This window comes from Onychostoma macrolepis, chromosome 06 (assembly GCF_012432095.1).
Source record: "Onychostoma macrolepis isolate SWU-2019 chromosome 06, ASM1243209v1, whole genome shotgun sequence".
NCBI classification, from domain to species: Eukaryota; Metazoa; Chordata; class Actinopteri; order Cypriniformes; family Cyprinidae; genus Onychostoma; species Onychostoma macrolepis.
Window position 1 is genome coordinate 363,612 of NC_081160.1, and position 20,821 is coordinate 384,432.

At 41.4% G+C, this 20,821-nt stretch overlaps 2 protein-coding genes across 5 annotated transcripts; both read right to left on the minus strand.

Annotated features, from left to right (window-relative positions):
• Positions 1-524: 524 nt before the first annotated feature.
• Positions 525-10,412, minus strand: LOC131541926 (target of Myb1 membrane trafficking protein-like). Of its 4 annotated transcripts, none has more exons than XM_058777972.1 (16): positions 10,257-10,412; positions 8,164-8,248; positions 7,997-8,075; positions 7,751-7,900; positions 7,548-7,682; positions 6,930-7,046; positions 6,629-6,742; positions 4,635-4,768; positions 4,503-4,557; positions 3,846-3,963; positions 3,682-3,751; positions 3,520-3,595; positions 3,378-3,431; positions 2,297-2,356; positions 1,036-1,072; positions 525-915 (listed from the first exon to the last, which is right to left on the minus strand). In XM_058777972.1, exons 1-16 carry the CDS (start codon positions 10,306-10,308, stop codon positions 785-787), a joined length of 1,467 nt encoding a protein of 488 aa, XP_058633955.1. In that variant the 5' UTR covers positions 10,309-10,412; the 3' UTR covers positions 525-784. The 4 variants fall into 4 exon arrangements, with proteins under 4 accessions (XP_058633955.1, XP_058633954.1, XP_058633957.1 ...); XM_058777971.1 differs by having other exon boundaries at positions 6,629-6,745; positions 10,257-10,411; XM_058777974.1 differs by lacking the exon at positions 10,257-10,412 and adding an exon at positions 10,131-10,250 and having other exon boundaries at positions 6,629-6,745.
• Positions 10,413-10,719: 307 nt separating this feature from the next.
• bglapl (bone gamma-carboxyglutamate (gla) protein, like) lies at positions 10,720-13,341 on the minus strand. The gene is made up of 4 exons (XM_058779668.1): positions 12,993-13,341; positions 12,669-12,905; positions 12,469-12,577; positions 10,720-11,694 (listed from the first exon to the last, which is right to left on the minus strand). The coding sequence occupies exons 1-4, from the start codon at positions 13,051-13,053 to the stop codon at positions 11,592-11,594; spliced, it is 510 nt and encodes a 169-aa protein (XP_058635651.1). The 5' UTR covers positions 13,054-13,341; the 3' UTR covers positions 10,720-11,591.
• Between the last annotated feature and the right edge of the window lie 7,480 nt (positions 13,342-20,821).

Consider the following 20,821-nt stretch of genomic DNA (forward strand, 5'->3'; position numbering starts at 1 on the left):
TTTTACAGCCATGTAACAAGACCTGGCTACACAAGAATAATTCCCAGTACTGTTAGTTTTTAATGTAATTGGGACGTTATTCTATTACACCAAGGACAACAACAATAAGATATTAATAATCATTCTAATAGCAAAATCCACACCACAGCTATAACAATAACGACACAGAGGAACAATATTGGAATCACTTTCAAAACAGTTTTTTTCCAGATGAAGAGCAATAAAAACACAGACAGCCAATCAGGATCCATCCGACTTTAAAGACCACGAGCCTTTAAAGCACAGAGGACAAAACTGCAGATCATAAATAACACACAGAACATTAAAGTTATCGTTCTTGGTGTGAACGGCTCTTAAATCTGATTCTTCATATCTGCTTTGGACATAAGTTTGAGCAAAAGGCAGAATTTTAATATTTCAGAGAACAAACTGCATTATGTACAGACTGGCTGCTTGTGATGCTTTATGATTTGGGAGATAATCACATATGAATTACTGCTACACAACATTAAATGAGACAAACATGAGCATTATATAGTGTTTATTTAATATGATGACATTCAGTCAGAGGTATGGCAGTCCTTCTTATCTTAACAGTTAATTTACAACATAAATTACTGCTTTTTACACACACACACACACACACACACACGTTAATACACATGAACGTACACAGGCAACAAACAGCGTATTGGTTGTACATTATGAGTGGTCTAAGCTTCACATCAAGGGTCAGATTCAGCTTTAGAAAGAAACCCAAAGTGACATGAAGAGCAGGTGGATCTCAGAGTCTGAAGATCTGCTCGTGTGCCGCCGGTCGAGGGCTCGAGGGACGGACGCCGCCGGACGAGCTGCTCTTCTTCGACGGAAGATGGTCTGCAGCTTCAGCTCTTCCTGATAAAAACTTATCAAACTCTGGCAGTTTGAACAGAGAGAGAGACATGAATCACAGTGTGTGTGTGTGTGTGTGTGTGTGTGTGTGTGTGTGTGTGTGTGTGTGTGTGTGTGTGTGTGTGTGTGTGTGCAGACGCTCACCTTCACTGGTCACACCCTCGCGGTCATCAACATCCGGCTGAAAAACAGCATCATCTGATCACTAATATACACGGACTGTGCTTTTAAATCATTCGCTCTTGGATTTATCTGATTGTAATTGCTTTGAATGATGTGTATATCTTTCTATAGGTATATGAATTAATGCATTTGTCTTTTGTTCAGTACAGTGTCAGATTACTGTACAAATTAGTCTCTCCAAAAAGTATTTAATTACTTATTATTTTATAAATCCTAGATCAACCTCGACAAGTTAATGATACAAAGATAGACATGAAAAGGTTCTGTTAATTCTTTCAAGTAACTACATCAATGATTCTGGACACTCTTGAGATTAGAGTCCAGATCTCACTATTAAAACTAATTATTAACTATTCCTCAAAACACTCCTAATTACTACTTATTAATACTTAGTAAAGTAGTTTTTAAGTTGAAGAATTGGTTAGGGTTAAGGATTTAGAATAAGGTCTTAAAGAATAAGACATTAATATGTGCTTTTTAAGAAATTATAAACAGTCTAGTGAGAAACTAGTTAATAGAGAGAATTGGACACTAAAGTGTTACCAATATTAACTCACCAAAGTATTTAAAGAGAGAAGGTTACATAAAAAGCGTGCATTTTAAGTTTAGGCTTTAAATTTTAATGTTAAATCCATGATTGTTTTGTATTGTATAGAAATGTTCAGTATTAAGTTCAATTACATAAGAAGTAACTGCAATTAAATTACAGAAAAAATAAGAGAAATCCCTTACTTTACTTTTTCAGGGAGAAAGTAATTAAATTACGAATGAACTGTAATCTGCTGTGTGCTACAGTGTTGGGTGCAACTACCGGTAATTACCAAGTAATTAGTTACACCCAACACTATAGCACACTACAGTTTACTACCTACTATCACTTAAAAATGAACTGGAAACAGTTTTAATGATATCAATCCATGATCAAATCAGCCAGCATAGTATGTGACTACAATGTCATCATTTCAATATATAGCATGTGAATGGCATTCATTTATCATCATAAATATGATTTTTTTTAATAAGGAGTCGTGAGAGCGATAGATGTCACTACTTGTTCATTCTCACTGGAAATGAAAGGTGAAGTGCACTGCATTATGGGACGCAGTATTCAGTGCACACTAGTAAGTGTAGTGAGGTAGCTGTGATCAGAGTGACAGCAGATGGCGCCGCTGCCGCGCGCTCATGAAGCATCAGTGTTAAAGCAGTGCATCTAACTCTTTACCATCTCTGCAGACAGCCACTTCTCAATTTCATCCATGGCTGAGCTGTGTGGAGCCGGAGCCTAACAACACAAAACAGCACAAACGTCACAAGATCTCACGACTGTCACACACTGATGATGCTAGAGCTGATTTAAAGCGTGTCCAACCATCTATCAGCACATGCAAATCATCCAGATCAGACAGACACCTGACCGATAACATCCCACCATCACCTGAGAGCTTAGAGGAACAGTTCATCCAACAATGAGAACGTGCTGATCCTCAGGCCGTTTAAGATCAGGAGGAGTGTGTTTCTTCATCAGGTTTGTAGAAATGTGTCTCTGCATCAGTGTCTCAGCAATGGATGCTCTGCAGTGAATGGGTGCCGTCAGAATGAGAGTCTGATAAAAACATCACAATAATCCACAGCACTCCAGTCCATCAGTTAACATCTGGAGAAGACAAAAGCTGAAACACATCCATCATTTTAACTAAAATAAGAGTCTATAATCCATAATAACACTTCCTCCAGTGAAAAAGTGCATCTGCTGTTGTCTCTCACATCAAAATCCAGCCACATATTTGTTTAGAGCTGTTTTGGCATCTGTGCAGATTTCTCTCCTGATTCAGACCAGAACACTTTTTCACTGGAGGAAGCGTTATTATGGATTATGGACTCGTATTATAGTTAAAAACGTCTTAATGCTGTGTTTTTCTCAGCTTTTGTCTTCTCCAGATGTTAACTGATGGACTGGAGTGCTGTGGATTATTGTGATGTTTTTATCAGACTCTCATTCTGACGGCACCCATTCACTGCAGAGCATCCATTGCTGAGACACTGATGCAGAGACACACTTCTACAAACCTGATGAAGAAACACTCATCTGGGACGGCCTGAGGTTGAGCACACTGTCATTTCTTTAAATCAGCCCCACAAACCTCATTTCACACCAGCAGCAAATAAATGCAAAGCTTTATTGTAAATGAAACGTGAAGGCGGCTCTACATTCCATACGCTGTTCTGTGATTTAACATGTTTTTTCTGATATTTGCTGCAGTTTATCTCTCACTGAATCAGTGTGTAACGTCACAGAAACCCACCAGATCCTCGCTGTAAATCCACTGAGACTGACGGACCCAGTCGCTCTCAGCGCCCTTCACACACACAAACACACTCCAGCATGTCAAACACAGTGAGACACACACGTGATCAGCGTGATGAGAAACACACGCGTGTACTGACCCCTGCTGTGACCTGCAGACGCGTGTCCAGAGCTTCAGCCAGACCGTCCACTGCCCCGGGATCCTCGTACCGCACACTGCGCGCACACACACACACACACACACACAGCATAAGATCTCACTTCACCTGAGCTCTAGGAGACAACAATCGTCAAACACAAACCTCTTCCTCTGTTCGGCCAGAGAGCTGCTCCTCGTCTGAGCAAACATGTCAAACTCTTCATCTTCACGTGCTGACACACACACACACACACACACACACACAGTTTACATCCAGGTCTATCATCTCTTACACCGGATCAAGTTGCAGGACTGGATCTCTCTCACCTGAGCTGCTTGTTTGGTCGGATGCAGGGCGGGGCTCGTGTTGATTGACAGCTGGAAGAGTGTTCTGATTGGGCGATGGAGACTCAGGGCTAAGGTCAATAAGGTTTGTCTTCTCAGTCTGGGCACAGAAATCCAATAATCATAAAATCATAGACATGTAAAACAATCTTTTATACATGTTATTGTAAAACCGCTTTAGTAAGATAATGCTGAGTAGCTCCGCCCACAGTGAAATCTCATTGGTCAAATCATGCTGCACACATTTATGGAGCGTGCCAGAAGTTAAGACATTTATTTCCTCCATTTCTTTTCTTCCTTTTAATGATAACTTGTAAACCATTAAAGACCAACCTGCTGACAAATTGCAATTGAATATTTTGCAATGACCCTGAAATATATTGTTTTTATAGAAGTAAATAACTTCAAATTAATAGTTTTATATTTTTCAGTTTTTTTATTAGATTACTCCATTCGCAATGCTTAATGTAACTGTAGTTCTTTCCCTCATTGAGTTCACAGTCATTTATCGGTGTTTTGTAACGTAAAGGTTCTTCTCGTAGCTGGTTGCTTTGGTTCATGGCTTCTAAATTTGAACAAATCTGATTCACTGGAAACGTGTCGCTGATGAAGAGTCTGAGAGAACAGACGAAGGTTTACCTGCGACTCCTGCTGTTCTTCTGTGTTTGACCTCGGCACGTTCAACCTGTCAAACCTTTAACCAGAGACAGAAGAGGTGTTAGTGTAGAGCTGGACGCAGCACTGGACGAGCCTCACACGAGCCTCACTGACCTCTCATAGCGGATGAAGGCGTTGTTGAGATCATCATTGACCAGCAGAAGTTCTCCGATCATCTCGTCCTCTGACAGATTGGGAATCAACTCCACGACCCTCTGCTGCATCTGCTTACACACCGAATACAGCTGCTGCTCACACACACACACACACACACACACACACACGTTTGTTTCTGTGAATTGTGGGGACTTTCCATAGACTTCTATTACTTTTATACTTACCAAATAATATTTTCTATCCTCTAACCATAAACTGACCCCTTACAGAAAACCAGTTTCCATTGTTACTTTCAGATAAACATCATTTACTATTTTTAATCATTTTTTCCCCTCATGGGGACCGCAGACTGCTCCACACAATGTCAAAAATGTCAGGTTTTACTATCCTTGTGGGGACATCTGGTCACACACACACACACACACACACTCACACACTCACACTCACACACTCACACACTCACACACTCACACACTCACACACACTCACACACTCACACACTCACACACTCACACACCCACACACCCACACTCACACTCACACACACCCACACACACTCACTCACACTCACTCACACACCCACACACTCACACACACACACCCACACTCACACCCACACACCTCACACACTCACACACTCACACACACACACACACACACACACACACACTCACACACCCACACACACACCTCACACACTCACACTCACACACACCCACACACACACCCACACACACTCACACCTCACACACTCACACACACTCACACACACACACACCCACACACCCACACACACTCACACTCACACACACACACCCCCACTCACACACTCACACACACACACACTCACACACTCTCACACACTCTCACACACTCTCACACACTCACACACTCTCACACACACACACACGTTTGTTTTTGTGAAAAGTGGGGACTCTCCATAGGCGTAATGGTTTTTATACTGTACTTACTGTATGTGTTATTGCCCTACACCAACCTGAAGGAGTGGATGCTGAGCTGCCATATCCTTCATATTGATATTAATTATATTATTACATTATTTCTTGTTTGACTATTAATCAAGTTATGGCAAGAGTGAAATGTGTAACCTTATGTGCGCTTATGAGATATTAAAGAATCCTGCTTTATGCTGTACTTCTACTCTCTAAGATGATGACTTCATAGTGTGTGTGTAACGAACCATACTGATAAAATTCTAGCTAGGGCTAGGCGGCCTTGAAGTTCTGATAAGTGCTCTGTCTGTCTGTCTGTCTGTCTGTGTGTCTGTGTGTGTGTGTGTGTGTGTGTGTGTGTGTGTGTGTGTGTGTGTGTGTGTGTGTGTGTGTGTGTGTGCTGGTAGCTCTCTCTGTGTGTTAGAAGACTGTCTCTGTCAGCTGCCGCCATCCTGACCAAAAATATGTGTTCGGAAGACGTCTGCCCAATCTGATGGAGATATGTTTGAAGCGTTTACGTCCATATGTGGAGATTGTCTAAGTTTATCTAGGTTTTAGAACCTATCAGAATTTTGATGACTTATGCATTGACGCAATTAGCAGCCTCTGTTAGGGTATAATTACTGGTGTTTTTGAATTGTACGCAGAGCGGCCTACGAACTTGATTGTGAGTCTTGAAGCTGACTTCTGCTGATGAAACTGCAAACTAAATTTTCTTCATTTTTGATCGAATCTCTTGACTTCTGGTCTTCATTCAACACACCTGGTCCGAGGGTCTTTACTGTAAATTCACCTACAAACCCTACACCTAAACCTACCCCTTACAGGAGACTTTCTGCTATTTCAGATTTTCAATACACTCCATTCTGTGTGATTTATAAGCGTTTTGAAAAGTGGGGACATGGAGTAATGTCCTGAAAAGTCACCTTCTCCTTGTAATACCTGTCATACCCTCGTCATTATACACATCTATGTCCTGACTTTTCACAAAAACACACACACCCACACACTCTCACACACACACACACACACACACACCTGCAGCAGCTCTGCGTCTGATGCTGATGTTTCTCCAGGTTTGACGTGGTTCAGCATCTCGGTCATGATGCTCAGATTTCCTTTGACCAGGTCCAGTTCAGATCTCAGCTTCTGCTTCTGGAGGAAAGCAGTCAGAATAAACACACAAACACCGACCACCCCAAACTCACTGAACCCCAAACCCCTGACCTCTATGGTTGGGATAGACAGCTGAAATGTGTTCGAAATGTTTGAGTTTCTCTTAACACCTCAAGGGACCTGTGAATATCAACCCTCTGGTCTTTAATAAATCGCGATGTACCTCGTCGGGCGACACAGGGCTCCGCTGTCCGCTGGACTGTGGAGTGTGTGTCGCTGGTGCCGAGTCAGTGTGAGACGGGGACGCAGGTGAGGAACACACCCCGTTTTCCGGAATACTCTGAGAGAGAAAAGAGAAAACACGTTAAAGGCAAAGTTCACCCAAAAATGATCAATCTGTCATCGTTTACTCAGCCTGATGTCATTCCAACCAGAGTAGGACACAAACAGGACATTTATCAGAATGTTCTCGCTGCTCTTCTCACGCTATGAAAGTGGAAAACTTTAAATTCTGTTATGATACTTTCATACTTTCTCCTTCCACTTTCATCGTGTGGAAAACAGCAGTGAACACCCTTTAAATTTCTCCTAGTGTTCCAACGGAGAAGGAAAATTCTAGCAGGAATTAAGAATAGTCCTTGTTGGTTTAATGGTCAGGAGTCCCAGTATTTTTGTCCACGTAGTGTATCTACTGGACGATGAACATCCCGGACTCTTTATTAATTTCCATGACTTCCCTGATGTTAGGAACAAATACAGAGAGCAGAGTTTATGTTCTGGCTCGTGCTGCTACAGCAGCGGATCAGCATCTGACCAGCGCCGTGGATTCTGTGAGCTTTACCCTGTTGGGCGTGTGGATGGGCGAGAGCGAGTCCAGATCCGTCATGGGAAACTCCAGGCCTCTCCGCCGCAGATCCTCATAGACGCTCACCACTCCAGACAGAGACGGACTGCTCCGGAAGGCATCGGCCCACGCCTGCAACACAGAGCCACCGTCAAGCCGATCAATCACAACCAATCACAGCTGCGGAGAGAGCGCCTCACCTGGATGAGGCTCAGGACTCGGTCGTGAAGGATCATGGGAGGGTTGTTTTTGGGCAGAATCGCTCTGACCAGAACGCCCTCCACAAACTCTCTGGAGCAGATGTAGACATGGAAACGAGGGCCACAGTTCTTCACACACGTCTCAAGAACCTGAAACACAGAACAACAGCCGTCTGAACACACACACACACACACACACACACACACACAGAGTCCTGTAGAGGAAGTGACCTCACAGACACTCACGGTCAGAGCCAGCATCACCTCCCTGAAGTTCTTATTACCCACAATCCTCTTCTTTAAAGCTCTCACTGCATCTTTGGGTCTGGAAAACAACACAAGCGTTCAGACGCCAGAGAGAAGGAGCCGGGGAGCGTATCTGGAGTATGTGGAGTATGTGAGGGACACAGCACCCGTCATCCGTCTCGTTGATGATGTCACAGATCTCCAGATTCAGACTCCAGTCCTCCGTCTGAAGAGCAGCACTGCTGGCTTTCTCTGACACACAAATCCACATTCAACGGATTCATTTCATATGAAAATTAAATATGCAAAATAAAATCAGCAGAAGACAGCATAAATGATTCCACGCGTCACAGAGTAACGAGTGTCTGTCTGTCAAAATAAAGCTGTGAGATGAATGAAATATGCAAATCAAAGTCATAAGCAATTTACTTATTATCCCTCATTTTTAGTTTTATAATGATTTGATATAAAAATAAATGGGTCATTCTGTGTCAAATCAACCAAATTTCAAAAATTTCATTTATATTGGAATTATTAGATATTGGGTTAGGGTTATAGGCACAAACTTTGGAAAAAGAATAGTTATGGCCCTCAGACAGGTGTGTTCAATGCAGTTGTTTCGCCAGAAGTAAACGAGATACAGCTCTAGTTTCAACATTATTTGTTCTTCAGACGTTCCTCTTTGAAAGAAAAGTAGTATCATATTTTTGCAAATTGACCCACGTTTAGTTTTTGTTCACTGAAAATGTGTACACTTGAACAATTTACTCCTGGAGCCGTATTGAAATTCCAATATCTCTGGAACCGAACCATATAGGGCCTTAAAAATGAAGAGGCCGAAAGGAAAGTTTGTTAAGACCCAACATCTGAAACGGCATTCAGATATCTCTGATACGTCTTGAGTTACAGGCCTGCAAACTTTGGAGGAAAAACTTGAAAAGTGCTGCTTTCCCGTTTTTGAATGGTCACCATTGGCACATAATGCAACAAAGATTGCTAAAGTCAACATTTTACTAACAGACCGAACAATCTCTGTGTGAAAATAACATCTTTCTGAACTCATTTTTATCCATGACATTTAATATTTTGGCTTTCATCACTATTTATGTCTTTCTTTAGAAAATAATATTAGCAAAATCAAAATTTTAAGTCGGGGACCTCTGGTTGACACGGAATGACCCAAATATCTACACAAACATAAAACACATTCAACATTCTGTATACTGCAAAATAAAGAAAACTAAGAAAGTACATTAATTTCACATTTAAAAAGAAAGAAAGAAAGAGAGAGACAAAGAAATAAAGTTTGAAAAAATAAAATTGAAAATAATGTCACAATACACAACATTTTATTAACGAAATTCACAGATCACATTCTTTATTTCTATTCCTCAAGCTGTTGATCCAAACCACGTGATTAAAGCAAACATGGGCTTCACTCAGCTGAGACCTCACACACACACACTCACACACACACACACACACACACTCTCTCTCTCTCTCACACACTCTCTCTCTCACACACACTCTCTCTCACTCACACACACACACACTCACACACACACACACTCTCTCTCACACACACACACACACACACACACACACACACACACACACACACACTCTCTCACACACACACACACACACACACACTCTCTCACACACACACACACACACACACACACACACACACACACACACACACACACACACACACACACTCTCACACACACACACACACACACACACACACTCTCTCACACACACACACACACACACACACTCTCTCACGCACGCGCGCGCGCGCTCTCGCTCTCTTTCATGTGACTGTCAGCTGCTTTTGACCACATTCTTTTTGAGGTGCATTTGTTACATTAACATGAAAAAGAAAAACATAGAGTGAGAAAGTGAAAAGAGGAAGTGTGATTATTTCGTTTAACAGTTTTGTTCAAGCTTTCTGACACAGTTCCGGAGCACAGTGAACTTTGCCCGTTCATGACAGTAAATGTCTGCAGGTTACGCGACATGATGGACGCTTCTGTACGCGATCGCCTCTAAACTACAGTCTCAACAGACTCTAATTAAACACCAACACCACCACCACCATCATCATCATCATCATCATCACACTGACTCTTTCTGATGAAGGCTCAGAATCGCTTCACTCTTCTGTGCTGATATCAGTCTTCTTCTCCATCAGTGTCTCATACAGTCACTAAGAGAATAAACACGCGAACTATAATCAGCGTAAAACACTTACGGATCCGCTGTCCGACGGGAGACGAGAACGCGCTGCCGATGAGAAACTCCATCTGTGAACTGAAGCGTGCGCGCTCCCGTCAGACTGAACCATGAACGCGCGCTCACGCGGATCGATATCAGAGCGAGCGTCAGATATCGCGTGAGTACTGAAACGAGCGATTCCTTTGATCGTGGTTGTGGCTAGAAGGGATACAGCTCCAACCGGAAACTAACAATGAAAAGGAATTTTCTACTTAATAGATTGTGTTTTATTAACGTCTACAGTACACCTACCCCTTACAATAATACAAAAGTAGTAATTATTGTTGTACAGTGTGACAAAAAATTACGCTGTACTGATGTGCGCATGCCCAGTAGTTTTAGCTGTATCCCTTCTAGTCCTAACCGCTGAGTGTTTGAACAAACATTCTGACCTTTAAAATTAATCATAACACAAGAAATAAATGATCAGACACTCTCGCTCTTATATATTGTATCTTTATTAAAGCATACTCTCTATACAAGTAGGCCTATTATGTGCACAATACAATAAAACATTGACAAAAATCTCAACAGCTTCAGGCACGTTGTCAATGAACAGCTCGTGTTTTATTTACAGAACATGACAGCAAAAATAATTCTGCCTTCAGTCAGTGTGAAATAGCACCTTTGATTTACAAAAACTAACAAAAAGAATCATTTACTACTTCAACAATCTATTTAACGTGTCTAATTATATGTTTCATATCTATAAACAGGCATAATATAGAGGAGTTAAACATTTCACTAACACAGGAATCTGAGTCTAATTGCACTATAGCGTCTCCATCACTGGCATATGAACATGAAAAATCATATTTCACTGATTTCTCCCAGTGAAAGGACAACAAAACCTGAAATCACCTACATTAAGTTGTCTGGCATAAAAACACACTAAAAAATGAACAAAATACAGGAAAGTTTGTGTGAGTGTATAAATATATCAGTATGAAGACATCAGAGGTCAATGTGAAGTGTGTGAGTGTGTGTGTGTGTGTGTGTGTGTGTGTGACAGAGAGAGTGTGTTTACCATATTATGGGGACACATTTGTACCCAAAAGTGAGGTAAACCTGACAAAATCGCCAAAAATCTCTCTTTGGGGACATCCTCATTTGTAAAACAGTTATAAAAATAAAGTAAACAAAGTTTTTTTTAAAATTGTGCAAATGCAGAAGGTTTTCTGTAAGGGATAGGGACAGGTTTAGGTTATAAAATCTATTACTGTCTGTATATAAAAAGAAAATAAATCTATGTAATGTCCCCATTTAGATAGCTAAGTAAACGTGTGTGTGTGTGTGTGTGTGTGTGTGTGTGTTAGTATGGGATTGGTCCATAATATGCTGTATAAGCTGCTATGATCCCGGCGGTTTCAGCCATGTGTTCACAGGCCAGATTCACCTCACACACCTCTCGCAAACTGAGGGACGGAGAGACAAAAACCAGTATGAGAATCACAACACAAATGTTTCTTCATCAGTCAGTTATCAATAATCAAATCACAGACATTGATGAGCATCAGAGGAGCTACAGTCAAACCAAAATTTATTCAGACACCTTCAGCATTTCTCACATTATCAGTTTATTCGCTATAGTTTAGAAAATGGTAATAAAATATGAAAGAACTCAGAGTTAAACTGCGTCAGAACGTTATAATCTTGATAACGTCAGATAACTTTGATAGAAAGGTATGTAATGAATTCGGTTGAATAGCTGTTAAATTTAAGAACACAATTAATAATACCAATTTAGCTCAACCAATCACCAAGCAATGCTTCAATTTGTTCAGTCTGTGTGTAAAAAGGTTGCATTACATTTACAATTACATTTACATTTAGTCATTTAGCAGATACTTTTATCCAAAGCGACTTACAAATGAGCAATTAGCAATTAAAGAAAATACACTTAAGCAAAACATGGTCAGGTCAAAGTGTCTGGATAATTTTTGGTCCCAAAGTTTTATCAGTTTTACTGGTAGTCCACTGTATGAAGAATTTTTGGGTGTAATATGTCACAGTTTACTTTATTTTGCTCTCCTCACTTACATACATGAACTACAGTGTCCTGCACCCGCTAGTAAAAGAATGTCAAAAATTATATCTGGTGTCTGGTTTTTTAAATTTATTTATTTTTTTGGTTTGAATGTTTGTGTAGTTCACATCAGTGTGTGTGTGTGTGTGTGTGTGTGACTGACCTCTCCAGCTGCTGAGGGCTCAGGTTGGCTGCAGGAGCTCCAGCTCTTCGGTGTCGCAGCAGTGAAGCCGCCACGTCTCTCTTCAGCAGCACATGAGGGGCAGGAGTTCCTGAAAACACACAAAAACTCTCTCAGTTCAGCAAATACAATCACAAACTCTTAACCTGTGGATGAAACACATGAGACAGGCTGTTCCTCACCTTCAGCGCTGACGGAGTTTGATTCAGATGAGGAAGAGGAATCTGAGGCAGAATCTGAGGCGGAATCAGATGCGGAATCAGATGCGGAATCGGATGCGGAGTCAGACTCAGAGGAAGAGGAAGAGGAGTCTGAGGCAGATGAGGATGCTGAGGAAGAGTCGGAATCAGCCGGAGCTCCGGTGGGAGGAAGCACCACCTCGGCTGCAGGTTCATCTGCGGCGTCTGGCTCTGTGTACACTAGACACACACACAGCACACTGATAAGAGCACACACACACACACACACACTTCAGTCACACTGATGTCATGATGAAGGTGCCTCACCTCCCATAGACGCGCAGACAGCCAGCAGAGCGCAGACGCTCACGAGGCTCAGAGTCTTCATGGCTCTTCAGGTCTGGGTTTGTTCTTCAGTCGATGGTGATGCTGGTCTCTCGAGTCTGTCATCCGTCTGCTCACCGGTGTGTTTATACTCTCACTGTCACCCACACACATTGCTGCTGGAGGTTGTGATTGGTTTGGGAATCGAGTAACGTCCTTGCCCCTTTCTGCATTCCAAAAGCAACACACACACACACACGCGTGTTCCAGCAACCGCAGGCTGGCATACAGACACACGCACCTAAACGTGGGAAACGGGGCCAAAACCACTAACAAACATGGCATGAACGGCCCGTCACAGAGTGACCCGTCGCTGGCGGAATTTAATGAAACACTCGCCATATCTGTGGGAAATGTAGGCGATGCTTCTAAATGTAAAACATATATTTTTCATCCAAACTCTGAGCAACGGTCATTCCAGGGTCCAAATGTTCCTGGACCAGACCTGATGGACACTCTGGGAGTCAGAAGACTACTGTATAAGGAAAATCTCACGGGAAACGGGAAAAACCTGCGGGTCTGTCTGTCGCGTCTGTTATGTAAGAGGCGTTTCTGCAGATATTCGTCCATCAGGTTTCATCCAGCATCTGCCATAAAATGCACTTGCTTCCGTTCTGCCTAAATATATACATCAGCTTAGTAAAGAGAATGTGGGTCACTTCACATGAAACGTGTCATTAGGGTTTACAGGGATCCCCCATAATGCTCCACTTCAGTCAGGGGCCGATATATATATGGTATATATACAGATGTTTGTGTACCATAGACTTGTATTGTTTATATTTAAAGCTGATTATAATGACTAACTAAACTTCAAAACACATATTTACGTTATTTATGAGCCACTTTTCTTTTTGAGTGTGAGCCAAATGGAGCTGTATTTAGCTTACATCTGGGGACATTTCTCAATAAATCTGTCCCCAAACCACTAACCAGGCCCCATTTTAACTCGGGGCCGTTCAGAGGCCAGGTGTGCTTTTACAGGCAATTACATTTTACCTTAAATGGCGTACAAATGCATGAAATGCTATACAGAATACCATGATATATAGGAGCTGTAGGCTCACAGGTATCCAGGTTCAAGTCGCACCTGTGTCATGTGCCAGTCACTCTCCCCCTCTGCCACCCTACTGTCCCGTCTGTCAATAAAGACAAAAAGCCCTGAAAACAGACAGACAGACAGTTAGACAGACAGACAGACAGACAGACAGACAGACAGACGGACAGTTAGACAGACAGACAGACAGTTAGACGGACAGACGGACAGACGGACAGACAGACAGACAGACTGTTGTTGTTGTTATATATATATATATATATATATATATAATATACAGTGAGGAAAATAAGTATTTGAACACCCTGCTATTTTGCAAGTTCTCCCACTTAGAAATCATGGAGGGGTCTGAAATTGTCATCGTAGGTGCATGTCCACTGTGAGAGACATAATCTAAAAACAAAAATCCAGAAATCACAATGTATGATTTTTTAACTATTTATTTGTATGATACAGCTGCAAATAAGTATTTGAACACCTGAGAAAATCAATGTTAATATTTGGTACAGTAGCCTTGGTTTGCAATTACAGAGGTCAAACGTTTCCTGTAGTTTTCACCAGGTTTGCACACACTGCAGGAGGGATTTTGGCCCACTCCTCCACACAGATCTTCTCTAGATCAGTCAGGTTTCTGGCCTGTCGCTGAGAAACACGGAGTTTGAGCTCCCTCAAAGATTCTCTATTGGGTTTAGGTCTGGAGACTGGCTCGGCCACGCCAGAACCTTGATATGCTTCTTACAGAGCCACTCCTTGGTTATCCTGGCTGTGTGCTTGGTCATTGTCATGTTGGAAGACCCAGCCTCGACCCATCTTCAATGCTCTAACTGAGGGAAGGAGGTTGTTCCCAAAATCTCACAATACATGGCCCCGGTCATCCTCTCCTTAATACAGTGCAGTCGCCCTGTCCCATGTGCAGAAAAACACCCCAAAGCATGATGCTACCACCCCATGCTTCACAGTAGGGATGGTGTTCTTGGGATGGTACTCATCATTCTTCTTCCTCCAAACACGTTTAGTGGAATTATGACCAAAAGTTCTATTTTGGTCTCATCTGACCACATGACTTTCTCCCATGACTCCTCTGGATCATCCAAATGGTCATTGGCAAACTTAAGTCGGGCCTGGACATGTGCTGGTTTAAGCAGGGGAACCTTCCGTGCCATGCATGATTTCAAACCATGACGTCTTAGTGTATTACCAACAGTAACCTTGGAAGCGGTGGTCCCAGCTCTTTTCAGGTCATTGACCAGCTCCTCCCGTGTAGTTCTGGGCTGATTTCTCACCTTTCTTAGGATCATTGAGACCCCACGAGGTGAGATCTTGCATGGAGCCCCAGTCCGAGGGAGATTGACAGTCATGTTTAGCTTCTTCCATTTTCTAATGATTGCTCCAACAGTGGACCTTTTTCACCAAGCTGCTTGGCAATTTCCCGTAGCCCTTTCCAGCCTTGTGGAGGTGTACAATTTTGTCTCTAGTGTCTTTGGACAGCTCTTTGGTCTTGGCCATGTTAGTAGTTGGATTCTTACTGATTGTATGGGGTGGACAGGTGTCTTTATGCAGCTAACGACCTCAAACAGGTGCATCTAATTTAGGATAATAAATGGAGTGGAGGTGGACATTTTAAAGGCAGACTAACAGGTCTTTGAGGGTCAGAATTCTAGCTGATAGACAGGTGTTCAAATACTTATTTGCAGCTGTATCATACAAATAAATAGTTAAAAAATCATACATTGTGATTTCTGGATTTCTGTTTTTAGATTATGTCTCTCACAGTGGACATGCACCTACGATGACAATTTCAGACCCCTCCATGATTTCTAAGTGGGAGAACTTGCAAAATAGCAGGGTGTTCAAATACTTATTTTCCTCACTGTATATATATGTTAATGCTTTGGCAACATTGTGCTACACAGTCATGCTAATAAAGCTGAATTGAATTTAACACAGACAGACAGAGTCAGTGTAAAATCTCCACTAAGACTGACAGTCTGTCTGGAACAAACACACACAAGCGGAGCGACACAAACAGCTTCAACAGCTGATGATAAATAACACACTCAGTATTTATTGCCACATAGGAATGTATTCTCACAGACATAGAAATGACAACAGATGAAAACACACAGAGATGCAACCTGTCCTGTCTTAACCTCTGTGTGTGAGTGTGTGTGTCATTCACAGAGAAATGAGTGCTGGCCGGTCTGCTGTATAATTTCCATGTCTAGGTTTTGTTTGGTCCGTTGGGTTTGTTTAGTGGACATGTCTCTGTGGAAAGTTCTTCAGAGAAATATGACAGCGCTGTGTTGTGTTCAGTACTGTCCGTCCACCTTATAATTTTCAGTGTTGTGTGGATGGATGTTTGCAGCTCTTTCCCGAGTTTCCCCATGCAGCGCAAAAGCTGCAGAACAAGTTCATCCAGAAGCAAATGAGGAGAATTTGTCTGTAACAGACCATCAGACGTCTGATGAAGGAGATCTGATGCTGCTGAGCTCCAGCTGCAATTAGATGTTTAGTGTGACTCTCGTATCTTTAGCAACATGCCAGAGATGCCTTCAGAGACGAGAGAGACAGAGAGACAATGAGAGAGAGAGAGAGAGAGAGTTCATGTGGTGCAGTGGTCTGATGTGGCCTCAGCTCTGGTCTCCGCCATCACAGCAGACACCACAAACAAACCCATCAGACCACAGCGAGTGTGTGTGTGTGTGTGTGTGTGTGTGTGTGTTTTATATAAAAGCAGCCGTATAGATAGTTTGGGTATTTCTGAGCCGTATGTCTGCAAACTTCCGATAATTACAGTGAGAGTTTTTCTGTTTTTAGCTTGTAATGTTTTTAGCAGAACGAGCCTCAGTTCTCAAGAGTCTGTGAAGCAAATCTGATTCCAATGATATCAATTCCATACAATATAATTTTAAATCATTTTAGTGGCATGCCAAAGCATTTATTATATACCCACATAAGATTTGTACTCTGTTTAGAATGTAATGCAAAATCAGTCTTAAGACAAATCATTTGTTGTTAAACATAATATCAGTGTGCATGTTCTCATTCATCACCACTACATTAAATGGGTTAAATATAATTAAACATTTTATTGAAATTAAATTCTACCATCTACATAGGATTGGGTTGGGGTTACATTTTTTTTAAATGCATGTAAAACAGTTCATCTTTTTGCTGAACTTTGTGTTCAACCTCATTGTGCTGCGACATCCCTCTTGAATAATAAAGTTTGATCGTCCTTATGTCATATTTTAATGACTGACATCATAAAATTCTGTATAACCATGTACAAACAGATTCTGTTCATCAGTATTTCATGATGCTTACACTTTCATCGGCGACATCAAATTCAGGAGTTCAATGGGAAAATCATGTTGTGCAACATATTTGATCTTACACTGACCTTCGTCATCATCACAACATGTTGAATGTAACAGTATCCACCCAAAACACTTGAAGAACAGATGGTTAAATTATGAGTTATTATTATTCTTCACAGCTGTAAGCATTTGTTTAGGATTGTGAGTAATAGTTTAAGAATCTGAATTAATAATCTGAATATTGCGGTCTGATCTCTGTATCTGTGGAGGTTATAGAAAGAGAGGTTGGAAAACGGGATTTTCCCTCTCAGTAACTTAGTAACTTATTTGCTGGTTTTATTGGCTCTTTCAGGCACAAATGGCACCACTTTGCTCTTGGCTTTGTGACACACTGGAAATAAGAGCAGTGTGTGTGTAGCTGGTGTGTTTGTGCTGCAGTGATTTCTCAATATGAGTCCTATTCATGTGTGGAACACTTTACTTACAGCCTTTATATATAATGCATTATAAATGTGGTTTAATGCATTAATTATGCATTGTAATGCACCTCATGTGATCTCATAAACAATTGTAACCACAGTTACAACACAGTATAATACTTTTCTAGTTACTGTTATTCATTATAACTCATGACAAACAAACCTTCATATGTTATAATGTAATTTAACTTTGGCTACAATAATTAATGAAAAGATATAATGCATTACAACCTACATTATGGAGGCCTTTATAATGCGTACAGGCTTTAAGTGTTAGCAGTACAGAATATAAGCAGATCTCAGACTCGTGATCAGAAGCCTCTGTCTGTCTCTCATAACCTCGCTCTGAGGACACGTCACTGATTCACATTATTCTATGAATCTCACTGCAGTCGCTCACACAAACAAACACAAACTCAGTCTCTCTGTGTGTTTGCTTTCAGACAATTTCAGAGATTGAAACTCTCGTTTCCGCTCAGTTAACCAAACCCGCTCATTACATTTGGCCGGCTCAAGAATCCAGACATTTAGAGCCTCTTTATTCTCAATCATCGAGTTTACGGTCTCTCAGTGCGGTGCGTACATACTATATATGTCACAGCCAGACTCAGTGTGTGTCGAATGTAAATCTGGATCTCCTTGTGTTCTTCATGTTCTGACCTTCACTGAGGTACGTGCTTTCAGCTCATTTATACACACAAAGGCATTTGTACATGTATCAGAAATACTAATTAAAACAAACATCTAGATTTCTATAGTATCTAAATCATGCTCTTCACCACAATTCTAGAGTCTCTAATTGATAATAGCGCACACACACACACACACACACACACACACACACACGTGTTGTGTTTCTATGTTTTATGGGTTCATCTCATAGGCGTAATGGTTTTTATACTGTACTTACTGTATGTGCTATTGTCCTACACCAACCCTACACCTAAACCTACCCCTTACAGGAGACTGTGCATTTTCAAAAAACTTCATTCTGTATGATTTATAAGCTTGTTTCCTCATAGGGACCTAAAAAATTTACTGATATTACTATCCTTGTGGAGACATTTTTTGGTCATTGGGTGTCCTGGTCTCTGCTGACGTTCAGGGCTGTAGAGGTCGTCTCTAGGTGCTGATCCACCATCTGATCTGGATACAGACTGGATCGGGTGGCTACGGTGACCTCGGAATAAGAAAGAAACGGACTAATATTAGCGTAGATGTCATTCTTCTTACGATGTAACGAGTACATCGAGTGTTATGGGGAGTGTTCCCGGGTTCCAGACCTAATTAATGCAGCCTAACAATCCTTTAACGGATTTGAATAATAGAAGCGTATTAGTGTGTTATGTGTACGCCAGGCACTCCAGGGAGTGTGTCTGCCTCCCGAACAGTGTTAGGTAGATTGTTCCAGAGTTTGGGTGCTAAATAGGAATAGGATCTGCCGTCCGCAGTCGATTTTGATATTCTAGGTATTATCAAACGGCCAGAGTTTTGAGAACGCAGCGGACGTGGAGGACTATAATGCGATAAGAGCTCGCTCAAGTACTGAGGAGCTAAACCATTCAGGGCTTTATAAGTAATTAACAAGATTTTAAAATCTATCCGATGCTTGATAGGGAGCCAGTGCAGTGTTGACAGAACCGGCTAATATGGTCATATTTCCTGGTTCTAGTAAGGACTCTAGCTGCTGCATTTTGGACTAACTGTAGTTTGTTGATCAAGCGTGCAGAACAACCACCCAATAAAGCATTACAATAGTCTAACCTTGAGGTCATAAACGCATGAATTAACATTTCTGCATTTGACGTTGAGAGCATTGGTCGCAATTTAGATATGCTTTTGAGATGAAAAATGCAGTTTTACAGATGCTAGAAACATGGCTTTCAAATGACAGATTGCTATCGAACAGCACACCTAGGTTCCTGACTGATGAAGAAGAATTGACAGAGCAGCCGTCAAGTGTTAGATAATGTTCTAGGTTACATGTGGGGTTTTAGGTCCGATAATTAACACCTCTGTTTTTCAGAATTTAGCAGTAAAAATTACTCGTCATCCAGTTTTTATATCGACTATGCATTCCGTTAGTTTCTCAATTTGGTGTGTTTCACCGGGCCGCGAAGAAATATAGAGCTGAGTATCATCAGCATAACAGTGAAAGCTAACACCATGTCTCCTGATAATATCTCCCAAGGGTAACATATAGAGCGTGAAAAGTAACGGCCCTAGTACTGAGCCTTGAGGTACTCCATACTGCACTTGTGATCAATATGATACCTCTTCATTCACTGCTACGAACTGATGGCGGTCAGATAAGTACGATTTGAACCATGCTAAGGATGCTTCCACTAATGCCAACATAGTTTTGTAGTCTATTCAAAAGAATGTTGTGGTCGATAGTGTCGAACGCAGCGCTAAGATCCAGTAGAACTAATAAAGAGATACAACCACAATCAGATGATAGAAGCAGGTCATTTGTAACTCTAATGAGAGCAGTCTCAGTACTATGATACGATCTAAATCCTGACTGGAATTCCTCACAGATATCATTTTTCTCTAGGAAGGAATATAATTGTGAGGATACTACCTTTTCTAGTATCTTTGACAGAAAAGGGAGATTTGAGATCGGTCTGTAATTAACTAGATCTTTGGGGTCAAGTTGTGGTTTTTTAATGAGAGGCTTAATAACAGCCAATTTGAAGGTTTTGGGGACATATCCTAATGACAATGATGAATTAATAATAGCCAAAAGAGGATCTATGACTTCTGGAAGCAGCTCTTTTAGTAGTTTAGATGGAATCGGGTCTAACATACATGTTACATCACACACACACACACACACACACACACACACACACACACAGGTCCTACATGATGAACTCAAAAACAGGATCCACTATATTTTGTTTAATATGTTTA

What these genes read in the sequence shown, in the direction of transcription:
- bglapl (XM_058779668.1), bottom strand. Translation starts at nt 13,053, where the DNA reads ATGAAGACTCTGAGCCTCGTGAGCGTCTGCGCTCTGCTGGCTGTCTGC. An exon ending in TGTCTGCGCGTCTATGGGAG is followed by an intron (nt 12,906 to 12,992) that starts GTGAGGCACCTT and finishes GTGTGTGTCTAG; the next exon opens with TGTACACAGAGCCAGACGCC. An exon ending in AGCCCTCAGCAGCTGGAGAG is followed by an intron (nt 11,695 to 12,468) that starts GTCAGTCACACA and finishes TCCGTCCCTCAG; the next exon opens with TTTGCGAGAGGTGTGTGAGG.
- LOC131541926 (XM_058777971.1), bottom strand. Translation starts at nt 10,308, where the DNA reads ATGGAGTTTCTCATCGGCAGCGCGTTCTCGTCTCCCGTCGGACAGCGG. An exon ending in GGATTTACAGCGAGGATCTG is followed by an intron (nt 2,357 to 3,377) that starts GTGGGTTTCTGT and finishes TTGTGTTGTTAG; the next exon opens with GCTCCGGCTCCACACAGCTC. An exon ending in CGAGGGTGTGACCAGTGAAG is followed by an intron (nt 916 to 1,035) that starts GTGAGCGTCTGC and finishes TCAAACTGCCAG; the next exon opens with AGTTTGATAAGTTTTTATCA.